Below are 25,612 nucleotides of genomic sequence, written 5' to 3'. Positions count from 1 at the left end.
AACTTGACAAATTTAGTACTTAAAAACACAGACCTACTATATTATCTTTCCCTGAGTCTGCAAAGAAAAATATACTACATACATACTACTTATATACTTACAGTAATACTATAATACAGAAATAAGAAAAAATATTACGAAAGCAATACTACAGAAAAAATAAAGAGACCTATCATAATTGTGTCCTTATTCTGCAAAGAAAAAAATACGAAAGACATACAATTAAAATAATACCACAATAATACTATCAAACAGAACTATTACTTCAGAAATACTACAAAAGTACTACAAAACCCAATATCAAATGTATTGCTTCAAAACTGAAACCTATTATATTATTTTGTCTTGATTTCCTGAAGAAAAGCATACACCAGACATACTACTAAAATACCACTAGAGTAATACTATAATACAAAAATATTACCACAAAATAATACAAAATACTACTAGAGAAATAATAAAACGTACTACAAAACTTAAGTGTTGTGCCTAAGAACAAATATCTATTATATTATTTCGACTCAATTCTGTAAAATAAAACATCCGACGGACAACTACTCAAATACTATCACAGTACTTTTATAATATTACTTCAGAAATACTACAAAAGTACTACAAAACCCAATATCAAATGTATTGCTTCAAAACTGAAACCTATTATATAATTTTGTCTTGATTTGCAGAAGAAAAGCATACACCAGACATACTACTAAAATACTACTAGAGTAATACTAGAATACAAAAATATTACTACGAAATAATACAAAATACTACTAGAGAAATAATAAAACGTACTACAAAACTTAAGTGTTGTGCCTAAGAACAGATATCTATTATATTATTTCGACTCAATTCTGTAAAATAAAACATACGACGGACAACTACTAAAATACTATCGCAGTATTTTTATAATATTACTACAAAAATACTACAAAACCCAATTTCAAAGCGTGAACAAAAGCGATAACATTCCCACAGGAATGTTCTGACCTGCGCAGCACAGACGCTATTATTGTTTGGACTAAAAGAGATAATAGATCTCGGCTTTTTCTTCGGAATGTAAATAAGCGTGTACATGTACTCTCTATTTCTGGAATTTCTGCTACAGTACGTCGTGATAGTAGTTGAGATCCCAGCTTTTGTAGTAGAAGTATTACTTTTGGCGCACGCTCTGCTGCGACAGTACTTTCTCGGAAAAGGAATTTTCCCAAGGGGACCGAATGAATTGTATTTTATACTATGGGGATTTAAAATCGTGTAGTAGTACATGTAGTACGAGGGGGAGGTATTTGTAAAACTCTGTGGTACTTGTAACAGTTGAGTTGTAGTAGTACTTGTAGCCATAGTTGAAATACCGTGACTAATGCTTGCAGTATTTATTATTCGTAGCCATACTTTTGACCCTTGTAGTAATTTTAGTAGTGCTTGCAGTACCAGTAGCAGTGTGTACATTACTCATATTACCAGTAGTACTGTCGTATTGTAGTAGTATTTCTGTGGTTTTATTTCTGTCGTAGTATTTTTTTCGGAACGAGACAAAATAATATAATAGGTTTCTGTTTTTAAGCAATACATTTGATTTTGGGTTTGATAGTATTTTTGTAGTGTTTTTTTAGTCATATTTTTGTATCATAGTATTACTGCGTTAGTATTTCAGTAGTATGTCTGTCGGATGTTTTTCTTTACAGAATCGAGACAAAATAATATAATAGGTATCTGTTTTCAAGCACAACACTTTTTAAGTTATTTAATATGTTTTATTATTTCTCTAGTAGTATTTTGTATTGTAGTAATATTTCTGTATTATAGTATTACTATAGCACAGTTTTAGTAGTATGTCTGTGGTATTTTTTTCTTTTCCAAATTAAGACAACATAATATAATTGATCTGTTTTTAAGGTATACATTCGATATTGGGTTTTGTAGTATTTTTTTAGTATTTCAGTAGTAATATATCTGTATAATAGTATTATTGTGGTATTATTTTAATTGTATGTATTTAGTATATTTTTCTTTGCAAAAAAAAAACAAAAAAATATATTAGGTATCTGTGTTAAGTTCTGTAGTATTTTTGTAGTATTTCTTTAGTAACATTTTGTCTTATTTGCGTAGTATTTTTTCTGTATTATGGTAGTACTCTAGTACTGTTTTAGTAGTATGTACGTAGTATGTTTTTCTTTTCCAAATCAAGACAAAATAATATAATGGATCTCTGTTTTTAAGCAATACACTCGATATTGGGTTTTGTAGTATTTTTGTAGTATTTCAGTAGTAATATTTCTGTATAATAGTATTATTGTAGTATTATTTTAATTGTATGTCTTTAGTGTGTTTTTCTTTGCAGAATAAAGAAAAAAATATATATTAGGTCTGTTTTTTTAAGCAGAAAATGGGTTAAGTTCTGTAGTATTTTGGTAGCATTTCTTATTTCTGTAGTAATAGTTCTGTATTATAGTCTTACTGTAGTAGTATATTGGTAGTATGTATGTAGTATGTTTTTCTTTGCAGAATCATGGCAAAATAATATAGTATGTCTCTGTTTTAAGCACTAAATTTTATTTTTCTACTAGTATTTTGTATTTTTTTGTAGTAATATTACTGTATTATAGTATTACTATACTAGTATATTGATGGTATGTATGTAGTATGTTTTTCTTTTCCAAATCAAAGGAAAATAATATAGGTCTCTGTTTTAAGCCCTAAATTTGATAATAGGTTTTGTAGTATTTTTTTATTTTTTTTCTAGAATTATTTTGTATTATTTTTGTAGTAGTATTTCTTTAGTATAGTAATACCCTAGTGCTATTTTAGTAGTATGTCTGTAGTATGTTTTTCTTTTCCAAATCATGGGAAAATAACATGATAGGTCTGTTTTTAAGCACTAAATTTGTTTTGTAGTATTTTTGTATTATTTCGCTAGTAGTATTTGGCATTTTTTGCATTTTTGTAGTAATATTACTGTATTATTGTTTTACTCCAGTACTATTTTAGTAGCATGTAGTTTGTTTTTCTTTTTCTAAGCAAGGGAAAATAATCTCATAGGTCTCTGTTTTAAGCTCTAAATTTGATAATGGGTTTTGTAGTATTTTTTTATTATTCCTCTAGAAGTATTTTGTATTATTTTTGTAGTAATATTTCATTAGTATAGTAATACCCTAGTGCTATTTTAGTAGTATGTCTGTAGTATGTTTTTCTTTTCCAAATCATGGGAAAATAATATGATAAGTCTGTTTTTAAGCACTTAAATTTGTTTTGTAGTATTTTTGTATTATTTCGCTAGTAGTATTTGGCATTTTTTGCATTTTTGTAGTAATATTACTGTATTATTGTTTTACTCCAGTACTATTTTAGTATGTTTTTCTTTTCCAAATCAAGGGATAATAATATCATAGGTCTCTGTTTTAAGCTCTACATTTGATCATGGGTTTTGTAGTATTTTTGTAGTATTTCTGTAGTTTTGTGTTTTTCTCTCGTAGTATATTGTATTATTTCTATTTTATAGGACTACTGTTGTAGTTTTTTAGTAGTATGTCTGTTGTATATTTTTCTTTGCAGAATCAAGGTAAAATGATATAATAAGTCTGTTTTCAAGCACTAAATTTGATATTGTTTTGTAGTATTTTTCGTAGTATTTGTTTTTATTAGTAGTACTTTATTTTTCAAATCAAATATATTTTTATTTTATGTGGTTTGGCAAAATCCTGCCTGGCCTCAGTTTACTCCCCCTTGCGTTAAACCCACTGATATTCTTCTTCCCCCCTATTTTTCTCCCTCATCGGCGCCCCCTTCAGGTTGACGGCCTTCGTGTTGAAATCCTTCGCCCAGTCTCGGGGTTTTATCTTCATCGATCCCGAGGAACTGCGCGCCGCCAAATCTTGGCTCATACGGCACCAACGTCCCGACGGTTCCTTTCCCGCTTTGGGGAGGATTCTCAACAAAGACCTGCAGGTAAATTGCTTCATCTAGTATGTTGTCCGCACGATACGGAGCCCCCTCCCCCTAAAATAGGCTTTTTTCCTATATTTATCATTCATAAGGCGCACCTGACTATAAGGTGCATAAGACTGAGGCCAGAGTAAGCGGTAGCGTGTCTATTCGGTATATAATAGTGCAGGGGTGTCGAAGTTATTTTAGCTGGGGGGCCGCATGCTAGGAATAAAAAAGGCATGGGGGGCAGACTAGTACATTGGAAAGAAAGAGAAAATGGAGGAAGAGGGAGATAAAAAAGAGAGACAACAAAGGAGGCAGTGTAATAGAGGGAGAGAGAGGGAGAGAGAGAGAGCAAGGGAGGCAGAGAGAGAGAGAGAGAGAGAGAGAAATGAGGAGAGATAAAGATAGAAAGCGAGAGAGATAGCTAGGGAGAGATAAAGACGGAGAGAGGGAGAAAGAGGGAGAGCAAGAGAGAAAGAGAGAGAGAGAACAAGGGAAGCAAAGTGATAGAGGGAGAGAGAGAACAGGGGAGGCAGAGTGATAGAGGGAGAGAGAGAGAGAACAAGGGAAGCAAAGTGACAGAGGGAGAGAGAGAGACAGAGAGAAAGAGAGAGAATTGAGGAGAGAGAGAAAGAGAGAATTAAGGAGAGAGAAAGAGAGAGAGATAGCTAGGGAGAGATAAAGAGAAAGAGAGAGGGAGAGAGAGAACAAGGGAGGCAGAGTGATAGAGGGAAAGAGAGAACAAGAGAGGCAGAGTGATGGAGGGAGAGAGAGAGAGAACAAGGGAGGCAGGGTGACAGAGGGAGAGAGAGAGAATTGAGGAGAGAGAGAAAGAGAGAATTAAAGAGAGAGAAAGAGAGAGAGATAGCTAGGGAGAGATAAAGAGAGAGGGAGAGAGAGAGAACAAGGGAGGCAGAGTGATAGAGGGAAAGAGAGAACAAGAGAGGCAGAGTGATAGAGGGAGAGAGAGAGAGAGAACAAGGGAGGCAGAGTGACAGAGGGAGAGAGAGAGACAGAGAGAAAGAGAGAGAATTGAGGAGAGAGAGAAAGAGAGAATTAAGGAGAGAGAAAGAGAGAGAGATAGCTAGGGAGAGATAAAGAGAAAGAAAGAGAGAGGGAGAGAGAGAACAAGGGAGGCAGAGTGATAGAGGGAAAGAGAGAACAAGAGAGGCAGAGTGATAGAGGGAGAGAGAGAGAGAGAGAACAAGGGAGGCAGAGTGACAGAGGTAGAGAGAGAGACAGAGAGAAAGAGAGAATTGAGGAGAGAGAGAGAGAGAGAGAGAGATAGTTAGGGAGAAATAAAGACAGAGAGAGGGAAAAAGATAACTAGGAAGGGATAAAGACTGAGAGAGGGAGGGATAAAGACAGGGAGAGAGAGAGGTAGGGAAAGAGATATAAAGGAAGAGAGCGATAAAGAGAGACAAAGAGAGAGGGGGAGGGGTAAAGACAGAGAGGGAGAGATAAAAAGGCAGCGTGAACAAGGGAGGCAGAGAGAGAGAGAGAGAGAGAGAGAGAGAGAAAGAAAGAAAAAAGAAACAGTGAAATGAAGAGAGGGGGCGGGGGTACCACAATAGAGAGCAATAGAGAGAGAGAGAGAGATTTCAAGTAACTCAGAACTTTGGAATGGATGGAACGACGGCGTCCCCTTTTGGACAGTTCCCGAACTTCTAATTTAAACATCCATGGAAATGTATTGATAAAATCATGTTCTCACTGTTCGCAATTATTGGAGGGACATTCTCAAGTACAGAATTTCTCACTTCTTTGGCTTTCTAACAAGTGTAGCCATTTCAAACACCGTCACCTGATGCTGAGAGTATCAGATATGTAAGACCACGCCCATAGAGATATGATCTGGTCGAGCGTCACTGGTGCATATAAAAAGATTTGGCTGAAAGATAGCCGCTCTCTTTTTCAACTACTTGACTTGCAAAAACTGTACGCATTTCCCATTGCGTCCGCCATATTGGATTAGAAGGCGCACTTTTCCAATTTCTGTCCATTTTGGTGTATCTCATAGTCCGGAAATTACGGTAATTCTTCTTAATCAAGCCCATTTTCTCTGGTTTTCTATGGCAGGGCGGGATCCAGGGCAAGATCTCGCTGACGGCTTATGTGGTGGCAGCACTCCTGGAAACCGGAATATCGACGGACGTAAGAACAGAACTCTGGACTGGGAAGAATGGATCAGGAATCCTGATTATTCTTTGGTTGCCATTGACAACTATAGACGTCAAAGATCCATTTTTCAAACGCGAGTGGTGACTAAAGATGAGGGTTGGAATTTTTAGCAATGGGGATCAGGGTTAGTGGTTAAGATTAGGGGCTTATGTTAAATATGGTTGAGTGGGTTAGGGTTAAGGGTTAGGGGGTTAGAATGAGAGGAATGAGATTAGAGTTAGGGGTAAGGGGTGAAGGTTTGGGTTGGCATTGGCGATTAGGTTTAAGTGGTAGGGTTTAGGGATAAAGGCGTAGTTTTTGGGGGGTTAGGGTCTCTTTTTACCTCTCTTTCTCATTTTCTCTTTCTCTTGTTATTTCTCCTTCTTCTTTTTCCTCTCTTTCATTCTCACACTCTCTCATTCCCACCCCTTATCCATGTCTTTCTTTCTCTTTTGTCTCTCTCTTTCTCTTTGGTCTCTCTTTTTTCTCTACCTCTCTTTCTTTTGTCACTTTTTTTCTTTCATTCTCTCTCTTTTTACCTCTTTGTGTCACATTCTTTCTTTTTTTACCCAAAAAGTAAATGACTCACTCTCTCTTTCTTTCTATGTCCCGTGTTCTTTCTCTCTCTCTTTTCCTCTCTTTCTTTATTGCCCTTTCTCGTTATTATCCTTCTTCCATTTCTTTCTCTCTCTCTCTCGTTCTCTCTCTCTATCTCTCTCTCTCTCACCTCACTTTCTTTTTTCCTCCTGCTGACTCTTTCTTTCTGTCGTTTCACTTCCCTTATTCTTTTTATCTTTCTCTTTTTTCACTTTTTTTCTCTATATTCATTTCCCCTTTCATATCTCTATTCTGCTCTCTTTTTCTCTCACTGTTACTCTGTCTCCCTTGTTCTCCCTAACTGTTTATCACTCTCTCTTTCCCTCCATTTCCCCCCCTCTTTCTCTCTCTCTTTCTCTCTCTTTCTGTTTCTCTTTCTCTCTCCGTCACCTCACTTTGTCTCCTTTTCTCCTGCTGACTTATTTTCTTTCTGTCGTTTCACTTCTCTTATTCTTTTTATCTTTCTCTTTTTTCTCTTTCTTTTTTCTCTCTCTATTCATTTCCCCCTTCTCCTCCATTCATATCTCTATTCTGCTCTCTCTTTTTCTCTCACTGTTCTTCTCCCTATCTGTTTATCGCTCTCTTTTTCCCTCCCTCTCTTTCTCTGTCTTTTTCTCCCTCTCTCTCTCTCTTCAACTTACTAGTCCGGCCCCCGTAAGATTTTTTTAGAGCATTTGTGGCCCTCAGCTAAAACCAGTTTGACACCCCTGGTCTAACTCTTTCTATTTTCTCTCTGTAATTTACACTTTAATTTTCTTTCTTTCTATTTTTCTCTTTCTTTCCCTTTTTTGACTTCTCTCTCTCTTTCTCTCTCTCTCTCTCTCTCTCTCTCTGTCTTTCTTTCTCTCTCTCTCTCTCTCTCTCTTTCTGTTTGTCTCTCTGTCTTTCTCTCTCACTCTTTCTCTCTCTTTCTGTTTCTCTTTCTCTCTCTCTCCCTCACCTCACTTTGTCTCTTTTTCTCTCTGTCGTTTCACTTCTCTTATTCTTTTTATCTTTCTCTTTTTTCACTTTCTTTTTTCTCTCTTTATTCTTTTCCCCTTCTTCTCCATTCCTATCTCTATTCTGCTCTCTTTTTCTCTCACTGTTGTTCTCCCTATCTGTTGATCGCTCTCTCTTTCCCTCCCTCTCTTTCGCTGTCTTTTTCTCCCTCTCTCTTTCTCTTCAACTTACTCGTCCGGCCCCCGTGAGATTTTTTGAGAGCATTTGTGGCCCCCAGTTTGACACCCCTGCCTTAAATGGCGTCTAATGGAATGTGTCCCGATGGTTTTAAGGAAGAGAAGGTGTCGGTGGCCAAAGGCAAGGACTTCCTGGAGAGCAACACGTACTCGGCAGATGAGCCGTACACGGGGGCCCTGGTGGCCTACGCTTTGGCCCTCCTTCGCAGCCCCTTCGCGCCCCTGGCCCTTCGCCGCCTCAACCACATGGCCATCGTGCAAGGTGACTGCAACCCATGTTCCCTCTAAGCTGTGCTTTTCTGCGCACGAGAAAATCTAGCCAGCTCACAAAAATCAGGGCTCCAAATTGCTCATTAAGAAGCCAATTAAGTCAAAGTGACAGTGCATGAAGGTCAAAATACCCGGGTTCCCCTGACGCTGTGTTCTAAATAAGGTATTTTGAAGTCGAGTCGAAGTAGAACGAAGTTGAGTAAAGTCAGTAGAGTTTTTTGAGAACCGGCTTCTTCGGCTCGGCTCACTAAAAGTGAACAGGCTCTTTCGGGTCCTAAACGGCTCTTCAGGTTAAATGAAATGAAATGAAACGATCTGCATTTCTCTAGCGCTTTTCAAGTCAATGACTTCCCAAAGCGCTTTACAGTGTGCTTCACATTACCCAATAGCGGCCTTGCAGCCATGTAAGGCGCTAACCTGCTTATTGGGGGTATTAGGGGTTCAGTGTCTTACCCAAGGACACTTCCACATGTAACACGGACGAACCGGGATTCGAACTGGGATCCCTTGATCCCAAGACGAGCGCTCTAGGTTGGGTTAGGTTGTTTTTGCTTCTTTCATCCCTACACGACCAAATATGATGTAAAATTGTGCACAAAATGACTTAAAGGAAGGGGGGAGATAGAACAAAAAAGAAAAAAAAATACCAAAATGAAAAAGTAGTGAAAAGCTGAGGAAAAAAAGAAACGAAAGGAAGAGAAAAAAAGAAGGAAAAATTTAGAAAAAAGCCAGAAAAAAAAAGAAAGAAACAAAGGAAAAAAAGGGAATAGAGATCAAAAAGCTAGGAAAAAATAAACACAATGAGATTATTTTAAAGGAATGAAGAAAAAGAAAAAAAAACAGGGAAAAAGAAGAAAATGTTTGTGTTGCATTCAAATAACTTCCAATGATACCAAGTCAATCTTGTTGCCAACATTGTACTCCCACAAAAAAAAAAAATTAAGTACAGTTGTGTATCGTGCAACCGACTCAAAGAGCCCCCAAAAATGTTAGTATTATGCCACAAAAGATACCAGGAAAAAAAAATAGAAATCTTGTGAAAGAATTGCATGCTGAGTTTGGTTGCATCAGTTTTTTCGCAGGAAATATAATGATAAAAAACACATTATGATTTCCTCAAAAATCTATTTTTTGGAATCACGAAATAAGCTAAAAAATAAATAAAGGAATTAAAAATTAAATATAGTGGTCTTAAAAATCTGATACTCGCAGTATCGGGTGGCGGTGTTTGAAATTGCTAAACTTGTTTTTTCCCCCTCACTTTTTCTTTCTTTATCTCTCTCATTCTTACACTCACTCTTTTTCCTCTCACTTTCTCTCTTTGTCTTTATTTTCTCTCATTCTTCTGATCTTTCTCTTTCTATTTCTCATTTAATTTCTCTTTTTATTTATTTATCTTGGTTTTCTGTCTCTTTCTCCACCCCCCTCTTTATTGTGCTCTCCCTTTCTCTCTCTCTCTTTTTCTTTCCCTATTTTCTATTTATACCTCTCAAATTCTTTCTCTTTCACTCTTTCCTTTCTTCGCTCACTTTTTTCTGTCTTTCTCACTCCCTTTCTTTATCGCTCTCATTCTTACACTCACTCTTTTCCTCTCGCTTTCTCCATCTTTTTTTTCTCGCATTCTTCAGATCTTTCTCTTTCTACTTCTCACTTAATTTCTCTTTTTGTTTATTCATCTTTCTTTTTCTGTCTCTTTCTCCACCCCTCTCTTTATTGTGCTTTCTCTCTCTCTCTCTCTCTTTCTCTCTCCCGCTCTCCCTTTTTTCTATTTATGTCTTTGTTTCTCTTTAAATCTTTCCTTTTTTCGCTCACTTTTTCTGTCTTTCTCACTCCCTTTGTTTATCTCTCATTCTTACGCTCACTCTTTTCCTCTTGCTTTCTCTCTTTGTCTTTTTTTTCTTTGCATTCTTCTGATCTTTCCCTTTCTATTTCTCACTTCATTTCACTTTTTATCTATTTTCTGTCTCTTTCTTGACCCCCCTCTCTTTACTGTGCTCTCTCTTATGTCTCTCACTCTTTCGCCCTTTTTCTGTCTTACCTTCCCTCTCTTACACTGTCACCCTTGCTCTCTCTCTTTTTTATCTCTTTCTTTCCTGCTCTTTCTTTTTCACCCTCTTTCTCTCCGTTTTTTGACTTCTCTCTCTCTCTCTCTCTCTCTCTCTCTCTTTCTCTTTCTTTTTTTCTCTCTTTCTCTTTCTTTTTTTCTCTCTCTCTTTTTATCTATTTCTTTCCTGCTCTCTCTTTTTCTCTATCTTTCTATTTTTCTCTTTTTCACCCTCTTTCTTTCCGTTTTTTGACTTCTCTCTCTCTCTCTCTCTCTCTCTCTTTCTCTTTCTCTTCCTTTTTTTCTCTCTTTCTTTCTTTTTTTCTCTCTCTCTCTCTTCCTCTCTCTCTCTTTATCTTTCTCTTTCTTTTTTCTCTCTTTCTCTTTCTTTTTTTCTCTCTCTTTTTTATCTCTCTTTCCTGCTCTCTCTTTTTCTCTTTCTTTCTATTTTTCTCTTTCTTTTTCACCCTCTTTCTTTCCGTTTTTTGACTTCTCTCTCTCTCTCTCTCTCTGTTTCTCTCTCTCTTTCTCTTTCTCATTCTTTTTTCTCTCTTTCTCTTTCTTTTTTTCTCTTTTTTATCTCTCTTTCCTGCTCTCTCTTTTTCTCTTTCTTTCTATTTTTCTCTCTTTTTCACCCTCTTTCTTTCTGTTTTTTGACTTCTCTCTCCCTCTCTCTTTTTCTCTCTCTCTTTCTCTTTCTTTTTTTCTCTCTTTTTCTTTTTTTCTCTCTCTCCCTTTCTGTCTCTCTTTCTGTCTCTCTCTTTCTCTTCTCTCTTTCTCTTCTCTCTTTCTCTTTCTATTTTTCTCTCTTTCTCTTTCTTTCCTACTCTCTCTTTTTCTCTTTCTATTTTTCTCTTTCTTTTTCACCCTCTTTCTTTCAATTTTTTGACTTCTCTCTCTCTCTTTCTCTCTCTCTCTTTCTCTTTCTTTTTTTCTCTCTCTCTCTTTCTGTCTCTCTTTCTCTCTCTCTCTCTTTCTGTCTCTCTCTTTCTCTTCTCTCTTTCTCTTAAACCTACTAGTCCGGCCCCCGTTTTGCTAGCATGTGGCCCCCCAGCTAAAATGATTCTAAATTGTTCCATGTATAAATATGTAATACGGTTGAGTAGAACATATAAAGTAGGTATAAACGATGATACAATATATCATAAATAATACTATTCACTAATATACACAAATATATTGGCAGACGGCTTAACTCACTGGAGCTTGATCGGCAGCAGCATGACGGACGAAGACACCTTCATGGGGTTCAGCGACGGCCTCTCCCAAACCGGTAAGCCGCCGGTGCGGTCAGCTAGGGTCCCGACTAAACCGGTCTTTTCCCAGTGGTTTCGGCGGAAGTGGAGATGACGGCCTACGGTCTTCTGACCTACACCCTCCTGGGGGACGTAGCGTCCGCCCTACCGGTGGTCAAGTGGTTATCGCAGCAGCGCAACGCACTCGGGGGATTCTCTTCTACGCAGGTGAGATCGGAAACCGCTTGACGTCTATAACCGTCTTTGGCAACGAATGACAATGGAGATTTGATGTTTGTAACATGTAGTAAATGAGATAATGACGTGTAGGGATTTTTCTAGCTTTAAAAAAAAAAAAAATGAACTTACTTTGAGTTCTTTGAGTTCTGATATGAATGACTGAACCCGAGAAAATGGATTCAATGAACCAGGCCGATTGAAATAACACACACAATTTATAAACACAGAGAATTAATGATAGGGAAAAAGGGCGAGGGGAAGGCGTCAGAGATTATGAGAGTTTTCGAACGCTAAATGTCACTAACACAAAAATAAAGTTATGATATTTTGAAAATCGTTACGAGTGAATTATTCTTTACTGCAATCAGAAAACAAAATTGCCTCTAGGTGTTCCTTGTGCTCCACCATAAATCTTTTTTTCCTTAAAGGATGCTAGAATTTCCTACACTGATCAAAAAATGAACTTTGAGTTCTTTGAGTTCTGATATGAATGACTGAACCCAAGAAAATGGATTCAATGAACCAGGCCGATTGAAATAACACACACAATTTATAAACACAGAGAATTAATGATAGGGAAAAAGGGGGAGGGGAAGGCGTCAGAGATTATGGGAGTTTTCGAACGCTAAATGTCACTAACAAAAATGAAAGTTATGATATTTTGAAAATCATTACGAGTGAATTATTCTTTACTGCAATCAGTAAACAAAATTGCCTCTAGATGTTCCTTGTGCTCCACCATAAATCTCTTTTTCTCTAAAGGATGCTAGAATTTCCTACACTGATCAAAAAATGAACTTTGAGTTCTTTGAGTTCTGATATGAATGACTGAACCCAAGAAAATGGATTCAATGAACCAGGCCGATTGAAATAACACACACATTTTATAAACACAGAGAATTAATGATAGGGAAAAAGGGGGAGGGGAAGGCGTCAGAGATTATGGGAGTTTTCGACCGCTAAATGTCACTAACACAAAAATAAAGTTATGATATTTTGAAAATCGTTACGAGTGACCAACCAACAAACCAGCCAGGCAGGATAAAAGAGCCATGCTATCGCTCAGCCAATTCTTTTTGTACAGACCAGTGACGCTCGATCAGATCATGCCTCTATGGGCGTGGTTTACGACATCTGATACTCGCAGTATCGGGTGACGGTGTTTGAAATGGCTAAACTTCTCAGGAAGCCAAAGAAGTGAGAAATTTGCGTCAAACAGAGTTGCTGGATACAACCGGAATGTTTGATGTTTGTTCTTACATTACACATAGTCCGGTGTTTTTCCCGAATTGCTCAGTCCACAATTGAATGGATTTGGGAGTACAGTCCATAAACATGCCCGATTAAAGTCGCCGTCGACGATAAAGCTCCGTTGGGGTGTGCAAGCTGCTGTTTATTGATAGCAGCGGGCAGGAGATTTAGCGCTATGCTAACGTTAGCATCCGGTGAAACGGTAATACCCGTCAATGGTAGTGAATGAGATCATGACTTTACTTCTCTTTTTTTACTTTTGTTATTCTATTTTTTCTTTTGTTTCTTTTTTTGTTATTTTTTCTCCTATTAAAGTATTATAATGTCTTATATATTATTCATTGCCGATTGCTATTTTATTGTTTAATGTCTACTGTATATTTGTGACAAGGTTCTATAACACAATACCTGTCTGTTTTACTCTATTCAACTGACTCAAATACTGCTTTTTTGAAGTAACGGAAATAGTTACTTTCCCTGGTAACTAGTTACTTTGACTAACGAGTAACTCAGTTACTAACTCTGTAATGGGGAACTCTAACGAATGACTTTTTTTTTTAAAGTAACGTGCCCAACACTGCATATATTTCACGGCACAGTGGTTGAGGAAAAACTGCATGATTGGCTACAAGAAAGCACCTAGTGCAGCAACACACGTAGAAGTAGAAAAACAAACATTTCTCGGCAATGAAAATTCTCATTTTCTCCAAGGACACGTGCGTGGCCCTGCAAGCCTTATCCGAATACGCCATCCTGTCCTACGTGGCGGGGGTCAACCTGACCATCTCGTTGGCCTCCACCAACTTGGACTTCCAGGAGAGCTTTGAACTCCACAAGGACAACAAGAAACTTCTTCAGCGTGCCAAGGTGCCGGATTACATCGATCACTGGTTATACATTTGAAAATATATATATTCAGGGTTTGTACGGGTGCTTGGAATCCTTTAAAAAAGGCTTGAATTTAAATGAGGAAAATGCTTGGATTTTGGGTGGAGTGCTTGAAAATGCTTGAAGTTGTTGCCATTTTCATGTTTCTTAGCAGTCTGACTCTATAGAACGCGCAATATATGAATTCTTTTTAAATAGTGCTATAAAATGACACCAACACGCCTGCTCTGTCTGGCCTTGTCAGGTAAAGCACCACCGCCCCCCTGCTGGTCGCATCCTAGAGGACAGCTCTATTTAAAAAACGCCTCTTTTGGCTCAGCTCACTGAGAAGAGCCGACTCTTTCGGCTCTCAAGTGGCTCCTTTTTTTTTTTTTTTTCAATGTATGATGAATTATTTCAAGTTTTGCAGGGGATCCCTATAAAACACCCGAAACATAATTTAGAATATTAACAGATATACAAAAATAATCCAAAATATTTAATAATATTTCAGCTTTTTACAGGCTGCACGGATTTAAAGCCGTACGACATCCTTAACATTACAAAAATAAAACATGAAAAATATCAACTCTGTCAATAAATTGTAAAATACAAAAAAAATGAACGGTTTGCACGAAAATTTTTACCAATTAAGACACAGATCCTCTGGAAAACACGCAAGATAGCAGCAAGATAGCGACTTAATTTTAGTCATCAAAGGCAACAACAAAATATTATTTTTCATTTAAGGCTATTCATTTGAAGTAACGGAAGACCATGTCGCTAATGTTAGCTTGAACGCACGCAAGGGGACAAGCTTTGATGATGTAGCCGCTAGCATCGGCGACTTCCGTGGTTAGCAGTAATGATGCCAATTCATTTACTTTTTTGGGGTAATTTTCAATTTAGGTTTTTCACCAAAAGTAGCGGTGCCACACTTCGCTAACGCTAATGAATACATCAGCTTTAGCAACAAAACTGTAAATATTTGCAGCTCAAACTCACTAACGTAACAGGGGTTTTCAACCTGAGAGCTACTTTTTGTTGCTAATTAGCACCAAAAAGCACCCGGTTTGATATATTTTTTTTAAAAATAGCAACTTAGCTAGCTGGCCTGCTAAATAGATAAAAATGTTATCTTGATAATTAACTAGAAAGGTAATGAGGTAAAAACCAAAAAGGAGCTCGATAGCTAGCTAAAAGAGTAAAAAAAGCTAACTAAATGTTGCCAGATAGAAAGCTAAAAACAAGATCGCTAGCAAGAAAGAGGGCCAAAATGTAGCTCGATAACTAGCAAAAAAGATCAAATGTTAGCTAGATAGCATGCAATAATGTGGAATTTAGCTAGCTAGATAGCTTGCTAAATAGCTAATAAGGTAGGAAGATAGCTAGCTCCAATGCTAAAAAGGTAGCCAGATAGCTAGCTAAAGAAACTGCACATTTTTCATTCATTCGCTATTCATCCATCTTGACTTTCCTGTAAAATAAATCAATTAAAAGATGAATAAATACTTTTGTTTAATACATGATTAATTCACAATCTATTTTTTTAATCAATCGCTTCAAAATAATTATTAATCCTTAAATACATTTTGTTGTCCATGAAGCCTATCAGCTGGAATTTATTTTTTTAAATTTCTAAAATATTATTTTATTATGTCGTTGCTACGATGTTATTACCACATTAATTATCAAAAATTGGGTTAAATAGACTCCATCAACCAATTCCAAATTAATTTTACGAGAAAATCACAATGACCCTGCACTGGTGAGCTATTTTTTAGAAGAGGGGGCACCCTGGGAACTACTTGGTTAAAACGTGAGCACTTTTTTGTTGGACTACAAGCATTTACCTGATCTTGGTTTCCTCTATTTACATTGTATATTTAGTCCTTCTCTACGGACCCTTCTCAAATTACCACAGGTGTGCCTCAGGGCTCTATCCTGGGGCCCCTGCTCTTCATATAATACCTCCTCCCCCTAGGCCATATCTATTGTTTATTTAAAATTCCCTTCCACTGTTTCACGGATGACACCTTACTCTACCTTTCCTCTACACTAAACTTCCTCCCTCATCTCCGACCTACCTAAAATCAAATCATGGTTTATCATCAGCTTCTTAAAATGAAAGCGCAAACAAACTGAATTTCTTCTCATTGGCACCAAATCCACTCTCTCTGGAGTTGACACCTTCTCTTTCTCAATTGACAGTTCCTTAAAAATTTTCCCCCCTCCCCCCAGGACAAGAGTCTGGGTGTCATCCTCAACAGCACACTCCTCCTCCTTCTACCTTCACAACCTACTTCACATAACCACGCCATCCCATACCCTCAGAGCTCACTCCTAACTCCATTTCATCATATTCGAAGTCTTTCTCAGCTCCATGGGGAGCAGAGCTTTCAGCCGCTCGGCCCCCCAGCAATGGAACTCATTACCACCTGATTTTCGAATTCCTCTACCCTGTCCCTCTACAAATCTCAAAACCCATCTCTTTCATCTTACTTATAATTATTTTTGTATTTAATTCTAGTTTGTTTTCATCTAGTTTTATATTTTGTGTAGCTTTGAAATGTGTCATGATTCTGATTTTGTCTTATGAGCATATTTGGTACTGGACTCATCGAAAGTAATCGGTTTACTTTAACATTATAGTAATCAGATTACATTTGCCTAACACGTGAAAGGTCTCAAGCTCGAGACTGGGTGGAAATATGCGTTGGCCTGGAGAGAAATGGGCACCACCAGGCTGTACTTGCTCAGGAAATGGTGCCACGACCACCCTAGTTGGTTGAGGGATCTGCCAGCCCACCCGCCCAATTAGTAACTGTAAATGTAATCCTCCCAGCCCTGATTAAGAATTAGGTGTGAAATGACTAGGAGTGGTTAGGAGTGGCACAGTTCTGAAGTCATGGGATCAAATCCAGCCGCCAGCCTTCCTGTGCAGAGTTTGCATATACTCCCTTTGCTTGTGTGGGTTCCCCCCGGGCACCCAGGTTAATTAGCTGGACCCCGTGAGTTGTCCTTCCCGGTGTTCCCTGGGACTGTATGGCAACCGGCTCAGGGTGTCCCCTCCCCACTGCCCGAAGATGCCTGGGATGGGCTCCCGCAACGTGCGGATAGGTGGTACTCCTTTTGCTTGTGTGGGTTCCCCCCGAGCACCCAGGTTAATTAGCTGGACCCCGTATGTTGTCCTTCCCGGTGTTCCCTGGGACTGTCCGGCAACCGGTTCAGGGTGTCCCCTCCCCACTGCCCGAAGATGCCTGGGATGGGCTCCCGCAACGTGCGGATAGGTGGTACTCCCTTTGCTTGTGTGAGTTCCCCCCGGGCACCCAGGTTAATTAGCTGGACCCCGTGAGTTGTCCTTCCCGGTGTTCCCTGGGACTGTATGGCAACCGGTTCAGGGTGTCCCCTCCCCACTGCCCGAAGATGCCTGGGATGGGCTCCCGCAACGTGCGGATAGGCGGTACTCCCTTTGCTTGTGTGAGTTCCCCCCGGGCACCCAGGTTAATTAGCTGGACCCCGTGAGTTGTCCTTCCCGGTGTTCCCTGGGACTGTCCGGCAACCGGTTCAGGGTGTCCCCTCCCCACTGCCCGAAGATGCCTGGGATGGGCTCCCGCAACGTGCGGATAAGCGGTGCTGTTAATGGATAAATGCATTAATTACTACGAATACGTACTGATCTATGATTCACCGCTCCCTTACCGTTCCGTTTCCTGTTCCTGTTTTTCCTCAGATTCCTAGCATTCCTACGAGCCTTTTCGTCAGTGCCAAAGGAGAAGGCTGCTGTCTCATGCAGGTAAACACAAACAAAAGCCATCATCTGGTAAAGTTTAGGAACCGACTCTTTTATGGTTTGGCTCTCCGGGACAGGACGCTAATGACTTCCTCTCTTGACGCGAGACAAGCTAACGCTTTCCTGCCCCTCTCTCACTTCCCCCCACCTCATCTTTTCCTAATCCCGTCAGTGTTGGTGTTTGTTTTGTCTCGGAGAAAGATGCCAAAGATTTTTGTGAAAACGTCATGCTACTTCGTGCCACGCGCACATTCTTTCACTGCCGCAGACAACACACAACACCTGACGGGAAATGGCACCCCTGGCACCATGTGTGCTTTGGTCTAGAGTGCCCTGAAAATCATGTTGCCCCCTTCCCGATTGGTCTGTTTTTTGCCTATTTATCACTCGCAAAGGTTTTCTTTCATCAAACATCAACCCAAAGAAATGCAGTTTTCAAATGATAATTCCATTTATTAAGATGGATAGATAGATAGATAGTCTGTATAGATGTTTGGATGTCTAGATAGATAGATAGATAGATAGATAGATGTCTAGATGTTTAGATAGATATATGTCTAGATAGATACATTGATAGATGTCTGTATAGATGTCTAGATAGATAGATGTCTGGATAGATGTCTACAAAGATGGATAGATGTCTAGATAGATAGATGTCTGGATAGATGTCTACATAGATGGATAGATGTCTAGATAGATAGATGTCTGGATAGATGTCTACATAGATGGATAGATGTCTGGATAGATAGAAAGATAGATGTCTGTCTAAATGTGTAGATAGATAGATGTCTGTATAGATGTCTAGATAGATAGATGTCTGGATAGATAGATGGATGGATGGATAGATAGATTGATACATGTCTGTATAGGTGTTTAGATGGATAGATATAGATGTCTAGATATATAGATAGATGACTGTATAGATGTCTAGCTAGATATATGTCTAGATAGATGTCTGTATAGATAGATAGATAGATAGATAGATGTCTAGAAAGATAGATAGATGGATAGATGTTTAGATGGATAGATATAGATGTCTAGATATATAGATAGATGACTGTATAGATGTCTAGATGTCTAGCTAGATATATGTCTAGATAGATGTCTGTATAGATAGATAGATAGATAGATAGATAGATAGATGTCTAGAAAGATAGATAGATGGATAGATGTTTGTCTAAATGTGTAGATAGATAGATGTCTGTATAGATGTCTAGATAGATAGATGTCTGTATAGATAGATGGATGGATGGATAGATAGATTGATAGATGTCTGTATAGGTGTTTAGATGGATAGATATAGATGTCTAGATATATAGATAGATGACTGTATAGATGTCTAGATGTCTAGCTAGATATATGTCTAGATAGATGTCTGTATAGATAGATAGATAGATAGATAGATGTCTAGAAAGATAGATAGATGGATAGATGTTTGTCTAAATGTGTAGATAGATAGATGTCTGTATAGATGTCTAGATAGATAGATGTCTGGATAGATAGATGGATGGATAGATGTCTCTATAGATGTCTAGATATATAGATAGATGACTGTAGATAGATAGATAGATGTCTGTATAGGTAGATAGATAGATGGATGGATGTCTAGATAGATGGATAGATGTTTTTCTAAATGTGTAGATAGATAGATGTCTGTATAGATGTCTAGATAGATAGATAGATAGATAGATGGATAGATAGATGTCTGTATAGGTGTTTAGATGGATGGATATAGATGTCTCTATAGATGTCTAGATATATAGATAGATGACTGTATAGATGTCTAGATGTCTAGCTAAGTAGATGTCTGGATAGATAGATGTCTAGACAGATAGATACTTGATTCATCCTCGTAGGGAAATTCACACTTCCAGCAGTATCCTTGTGTTGTTTATTAACAGATTAAAAGGATGGCCTCAGGGTGCTGTGTTTGTAGTTTAGCCACAGCGGAGTGGATGACGTCACACGTTAGGCCAAAAGTTGGACGTCCCTGCAGCAGATGGAAATCGTTGTGCCCAGGGTTACACCAACTCGTGTCTCTGTTTGCCCTAACAGCGCTGAAGCCGGGTAGCTCCACGTTAGCGTCCGGGATGCTAGACGTGAGCTACGTTTCCTTAAAACACAGCAAACTGCACTCCCTGTACGCTTTGATGTTTTTCACCAGCGCGGCCAGTTCGTCGGTCTTATTTGGTAGAGTGTTCACATTTAGCATGATTACAGACGGTACCCAAGACTTATAACGCCGCTAACCGCTTAGCTAGCTCCGGCTCTGTATCCACGATAGGGCCCCCTCATCACGCCGGCACGAGAATTCTTCAGGGCAAGGAGTCGATTCCTGGAAAAACCGCATTTTTGTTTGAAGTCCGCATCCATCCTTAATCATTCAAAGTCAATCCATCCGATCTTCCCAGATCGACGTCTCCTACAACGTCCCCGACCCGGTTTCCAAGCCGGCTTTCCACCTGAAAGTGGACCTGAAGGAGCTTCCCCCTCTTCCCGCCTCCCCGCGTTACGCCGGCCCCCGACGGCGTGCCGACAACCGCTCGGAATTGAACCGTAAACGTCGGGCGCCGACCGACGACGAGGACCCTTCGGCCCACCGGGACAAGATGGATTTGCGCATCTCTTTGGAGGTGTGCGCCAGGTAGGAAGCGCCACTTGCCGACCTCCTTTGGGTCTAAGGTTCTCAAGCGGTCTCCCTTCGGGACCTAGTGTCCCACCCTAAAGACTAGCCGGGACCCAAATCGTCAAAACATTTTGCGTTGAGGGAATCGGTTGTGCGATTTAAACATTTTTTTTATGAGAGAGAGAGCGAGAGAGCGAGAGAGCGAGAGAGAGAGCGAGAGAGAGAGAGAGAGAGAGAGAGAGAGAGAGAGAGAGAGAGAGAGAGAGAGAGAGAGAGAGAGAGAGAGAGAGAGAGAGAGAGAGAGAGAGAGAGAGAGAGAGAGAGAGAGAGAGAGAGAGAGAGAGAGAGAGAGAGAGAGAGAGAGAGAGAGAGAGAGAGATTAACAGATAATAGGATAAAGATGAAGCGAAAGAAAAAGATAAAGAGATCAAGAGAGAGGGAGAGAAAGAGAGAGAGAAAATAAATAGAGAGCGATTAATAAATATATATAGAGGGAGAAACGGATAGATAGATAAAGTGAGAGAAGGAGAATAAGACAAAGAGAGCAAAATACAGGGAGAGATGGAGCGAGAGAAATAAAGGGATAGAGAAATGAAGAAAGAGAGAGATAAAGATAGAGAGAGGAATAAAGAGAACGAGAGAAAGATAAAGGGAGAGATAAAGAGAAAGAATGAGATAGAGAAAGAGATAAAGAAATAGATAAAGAGAGAGGAAAAAAATTGATTAATAGATAAATAGATACATTGAGAGGAGAATAAGATAAAGAGAGAGAGGGATAAAGAGCGAGACTGATAAAAAGAGGGAGAGATCAATAAAGAGAAATAAAGAGAGTCAGGGAGAGATAAAGGTGAAGAGAAAGAGAAAGAAAAAGATAAAGAGATAAATAAATAAATGAAGAGAGAGAGAGAGAGAAATGGATAGAGGGAGGGGAAAGAGAGAGAGAAAATAAATAGAGAGCGATTAATAGATATATATATAGAAAGAGGGAGAAACATATAGATGGATAAAGTGAGAGAAGGAGAATAAGATAAAGAGAGCAAAATACAGGGAGAGATAGAGAGAAATAAAGAGAGATAGAGAAATAAAGAAAGAGAGAGAGATAAAGAGGGAGATAGAGAGAGGAATAAAGAGAGTGAGAACGAGAGAGAGATAAAGGGAGAGATCAAGAGATTGAATAAGATATAGAGATAAATAAATAGATAAAGAGAGTGGAAGAGAAAAATAAATAGAGAAAAGTTAGAGAGAGAGAGAGAGAGAGAGCTAGATAGAGAAAGTATTTAAGATAGAGAAAGATAGATAGCAAGAGAGATACAAATGGATAGGGAGAGAGAAATAATTCATGGCAGTTTACAGCAGCCTGTTGACACAAAACAATCCTGGATCATATATAGAAACAGCTTAAAATATCACAGAGCACGTGCTAGCAGCAAGTTAGCGACTTTATTTCTGTCATCAAAGCAGACTCAGAAAAACACGCTGGATGTCTTCCTTAGAAGGTACTGGAAATGTAAAAAAAATTGGCCTTGAAAATTGCTTGAACCCTGGACATTTACTTACTGTAAAGTAGGCTTAAACGTATTTGCTTAAAAAGTGTGTATTTCTAATCAGTTGGCCCTTATTGGCGTCTCGGAGTTTTTCTGTCTTTGTTTTAATGTGTCGGTACTGTCCCAGAGGGGAGGGTCAGATGGAGTTTCTTCTCCTCTTTGTCTCGGTGCTTTTCCACCCTTGTGACTTCAATAAAACACAGCGCAGAGGGGGAAGTTTTTCAGAGGGTGTTTTTGGCCAGAGAGTCGAAAGCTCCTATCTCCAACTGCAGTTGTCTAGAAAACTCAAAACGTCTTTGCCGTAATTTCCTTCTACGATTAGCCAATATTTTTTTTTTAGCTCTCCCACACGTAAGTGGTCGTTTTGTTAAGAAATTGGGGGTGTTGATTCGCACTCGTAGCTCATTACCGCCATCTACTGTCAAGGAGTTGAAATGACTCTCGGTTCGTCGCATTATTTTGCCAAAGGCAGAGCCCGAGACCCACTTTTGGGTCCCGAGCCACCGGTTGAGAACCATTGCTTTAGACGACTTTTGCTTCTGTTTCCAGGTGGCTTCACTCGGGTTCTTCCAACATGGCCGTCATCGAGGTCCCCATGATTTCCGGTTTCCGGGCCGATGAGGAAAGCCTGGAGAGGGTACGGCCATCTTTTTTGGGGGGGTATCCCCGATGCACCCTGCCAATATTTGCATATATTTCATTATAATTTAATTTTTAATTCATTTTAACTGACTTTATTTTTTTATGTAAAAACTAAAATGTGAAAATAATAAAAAATATGAAATAAAAGATACAAATATTGCTGATATTTTTATGTATGAATTCATTATAATTTAATTTTTAATTAATTTTAATTGACGTTATTTTTTTTTTATGTAAAAACTAAAATGTGAAAATAATTTAAAAAATTAAAATAAAAGATACAAATAACCGCCGATATTTTTATGTATTATTTTATTATGATTTAATTTTTAATTAATTTTAATTGACTTTATTTTCTTTCTTTGTAAAAACTCAAATGTGAAAATATTTAAAAAAATTTAAATAAAAGATACAAATAACTGCCGATATTTTCATGTATTATTTTATTATAATTCAATTTTTCATTAATTTTAATATTGTATTTGCTCTTTATATTAGTATTGTATTATGATTAAATTAATACTTGAATTTTTAATATTTTCTTTCATTTATTTAAAAAAAATCATTTTATTATTGTTTTGATATCTGTAACATTGAAAATTAAATTTAAAAAAAATAATTAGAAATAAATACTTTCAAGATCCAATTAAAATTCTAATTAAAACAGATGTATAAATAATTTAAAAGTTTACTATTTGTTTATTGTTTTAATTTCAGATTTCAAAATAAATTGTAATACACAAATAAATTAAGTTATAATTAAATACAATTATTAGTATTTTTCTAATTTAAATTTTCATTTTTCATTTAATAGAATATAAAATAGAATCGAAATTAAAATATTCCTAAAGGGACAGTGTGTCAAATAGAGTGCCCCCCAGTGGTACGAACAAAAACTAGTAGTCTTGCACCATGTTTGTCTGGCATCTTGCTGCTACGCTGTGCTCATTTGGGATTGGTTTTCCTTGGCATAAGACACAGGTGTCAAACAGGCGGCCCGCGGGCCAGATCAGGCCCACCGATGGTTTAAATCCGGCCCGCAAGACAACAGTGAGAGAAGCGCAAGAGGAAAATGAGCTGTAGTTTGAAATATTTCCACCGGATGTCAGCAAAGCCAGTTAACACTTGCAAAACAATTGTGGTCGTATTTCTCCATTTATCTCTGACTCACTTCTTTATTGTTTATTCCTCCCTCTCTTTCTTTGTCCTGTTCACTCTCTCTTTTTCTCTTTTATCTATTTCTCTCTCACTCTCTAACTCTTTCTTTTTCTCTGTCTTGCTCTCTTTCTATTTTCTCTCTCTAATTTACATTTTAATTCTCTTTCTTTCTATTTTTCTCTTTCTTTCTCAGCCTCTTTCTTTCCCTTTTTCAACCTCTCTCTCTCTCTCTCTCACCTCACTTTTTTTCTGTTTCTTTTTCTCTCTCTCTTTCTCTCTCTCTCTCTCTCTCTCTTTCTCTCACTGTTACTTTGTCTTCCTTGTTCTCCCTATCTGTTTATCACTCTTATTCCCTCCCTCTCTTTCTCTCTCTCTTTTTCTCTTTTCTCGATTTCTCTCTCACTCTCTAACATTTTCCTTTTCTCTATCTTGCTCTCTTTGTATTTTCTCTCTCTTTTTCTCTTTTCTCGATTTCTCTCTCACTCTCTAACATTTTCTTTTTCTCTATCTTGCTCTCTTTGTATTTTCTCTCTCTGATTTACACATTTATTCTTTCTTTCTATTTTTCTCTTTCTTTCTCACCCTCTTTCTTTCCCTTTTTCGACCTCTCTCTCTCTGTCTCTTTCTTTTTCTCTCTCTCTCTCTTTCTTTTTCTCTTTCTGTCTGTCTCTCTCTCTCTTTCTCTCTCTTTCTTTCTCTCTTTCTCTCTCCCTCTCTCACCTCACTTTGTCTCTTTTTCTCCTGCTGACTCTTTTTCTTTCTGTCGTTTCACTTCTCTTATTCATTTTATCTTTCTCTTTTTTCACTTTCTTTCCCCCTCTATATTCATTTCCCCTTCTCCTCCATTCCTATCTCTATTCTGCTCTCTCTTTTTCTCTCACTGTTCTTCTCCCTATCTGTTGATCGCTCTCTCTTTCCCTCCCTCTCTTTCTCTCTCCCTTTCATTTTTTTCCCTATTTTCTTTCTTTGTCTTGCTCTCTTTGTTTTTCTCTTTCTCTCTCTTTTTCTCCCTCTCTCTTTCTCTTCAACTTACTACTCCGGCCCCCGTGAGATTTTTTTAGAGCATTTGTGGCCCCCCAGCTAAAACCAGTTTGACACCCCTGGCATAAGACATCACAAGTGCCATCTAGTGGTCGAATACTACATTACGTAGAGTAAAAATCCAATATCTTTTTATTGTTTTGATTTCATCGTTTAGCGTTCTTATATTTAGGATTGTATTTTCTTCCCCCGGCAGCTTCTGACGGACAAGCGTGTCGGTCTGAAGAGGTACGAGATGGACGGGAGGAAAGTCTTCTTCTACTTTGACGAGGTTTGGTTTTTTTTCCACGATTTCGGGAAAATAACAAAAAAAAGCCACGTAGCGGGTCTCAACCTGGTTGGTTTTCCTTTTTGGAGATTCCCAGCCAGTGCGTGACCTGCGTGGTCTTCCAGGCCCTCAGGGACTACATTGTGGGGAAGACCGCCCCCGTCCCGGTCAAGATCTACGACTACTATGAGCCAGGTATCCCGTAAAAAAAATGAGAATTCCCATTTTTTATAATGAAGTCCGGAGAAAACCTTCGAGAAAATCCTTCTAAAGCAGGGGTGTCAAACTCATTTAAGCTCGGGGGCCACACGATAGAACAAACATTCTCTCAGGGGCCGGTTTAGTAGATTAGAGAGAAAGAAAAAAAAGAGAAAGAAATAAGAGAAAGATAGGGAGAGAAAGGCAGAGAAGGCGGGACAAAAAAGAGAAAGCGAGCGTGAGAAACAAAGGATGAAAACAGAAATAGCGAGAGAGGGGGAAAGAAAGTGAAAGAACGAAATCCAACGAGAAATAGAAAGAGAAAAAGAGGAGGGAAGGAGAGAAAGGGGAAAGCAAGAGAGAAAGAGAGTAAAGAAAAAAATGAAGAGAGCGCAAAAGAAGGTAAAAAGACAGAGCGAGAAAGAGACAAAAAGGAACAGAGACAGAGAGAGATAGAGAAAGAGAGAGAAAATGGAGGAAGAGAGAGAAAGAGAAATTAGAGAGAGAGAAATACAAGTGAAGGGTTTGTGAGAGGCAGCTAGCTTTGGCAACATCAAGTGGACCTATTTCAAC

The 25,612-nt window shown here is 38.4% G+C and overlaps 1 protein-coding gene across 3 annotated transcripts in view; it reads left to right on the top strand.

The window, feature by feature from the left end:
• The window catches only part of cpamd8 (C3 and PZP like alpha-2-macroglobulin domain containing 8), a 112,532-nt gene that overhangs the window by 73,762 nt on the left and 13,158 nt on the right, over positions 1-25,612 (top strand). For all 3 annotated transcript variants that reach the window (XM_088349564.1, XM_088349565.1, XM_088349563.1), the window contains exons 29-39: positions 3,792-3,948; positions 6,010-6,084; positions 7,959-8,124; positions 11,363-11,449; positions 11,503-11,639; positions 13,614-13,769; positions 17,503-17,565; positions 19,974-20,206; positions 22,282-22,369; positions 24,770-24,844; positions 24,931-25,036. In XM_088349564.1, coding sequence (XP_088205690.1) covers positions 3,792-3,948; positions 6,010-6,084; positions 7,959-8,124; positions 11,363-11,449; positions 11,503-11,639; positions 13,614-13,769; positions 17,503-17,565; positions 19,974-20,206; positions 22,282-22,369; positions 24,770-24,844; positions 24,931-25,036 — 1,343 coding nt within the window. The remainder of the gene's footprint in view (positions 1-3,791; positions 3,949-6,009; positions 6,085-7,958; positions 8,125-11,362; positions 11,450-11,502; positions 11,640-13,613; positions 13,770-17,502; positions 17,566-19,973; positions 20,207-22,281; positions 22,370-24,769; positions 24,845-24,930; positions 25,037-25,612) is intronic.

Source organism: Urocampus carinirostris, chromosome 12, assembly GCF_059441175.1.
Source record: "Urocampus carinirostris isolate Australia breed hairy pipefish chromosome 12, RoL_Ucar_1.0, whole genome shotgun sequence".
Taxonomy (NCBI): Eukaryota; Metazoa; Chordata; class Actinopteri; order Syngnathiformes; family Syngnathidae; genus Urocampus; species Urocampus carinirostris.
Note: the sequence above shows the minus strand (reverse complement) of the source record. Positions and strands in the feature narration are given on the sequence as shown.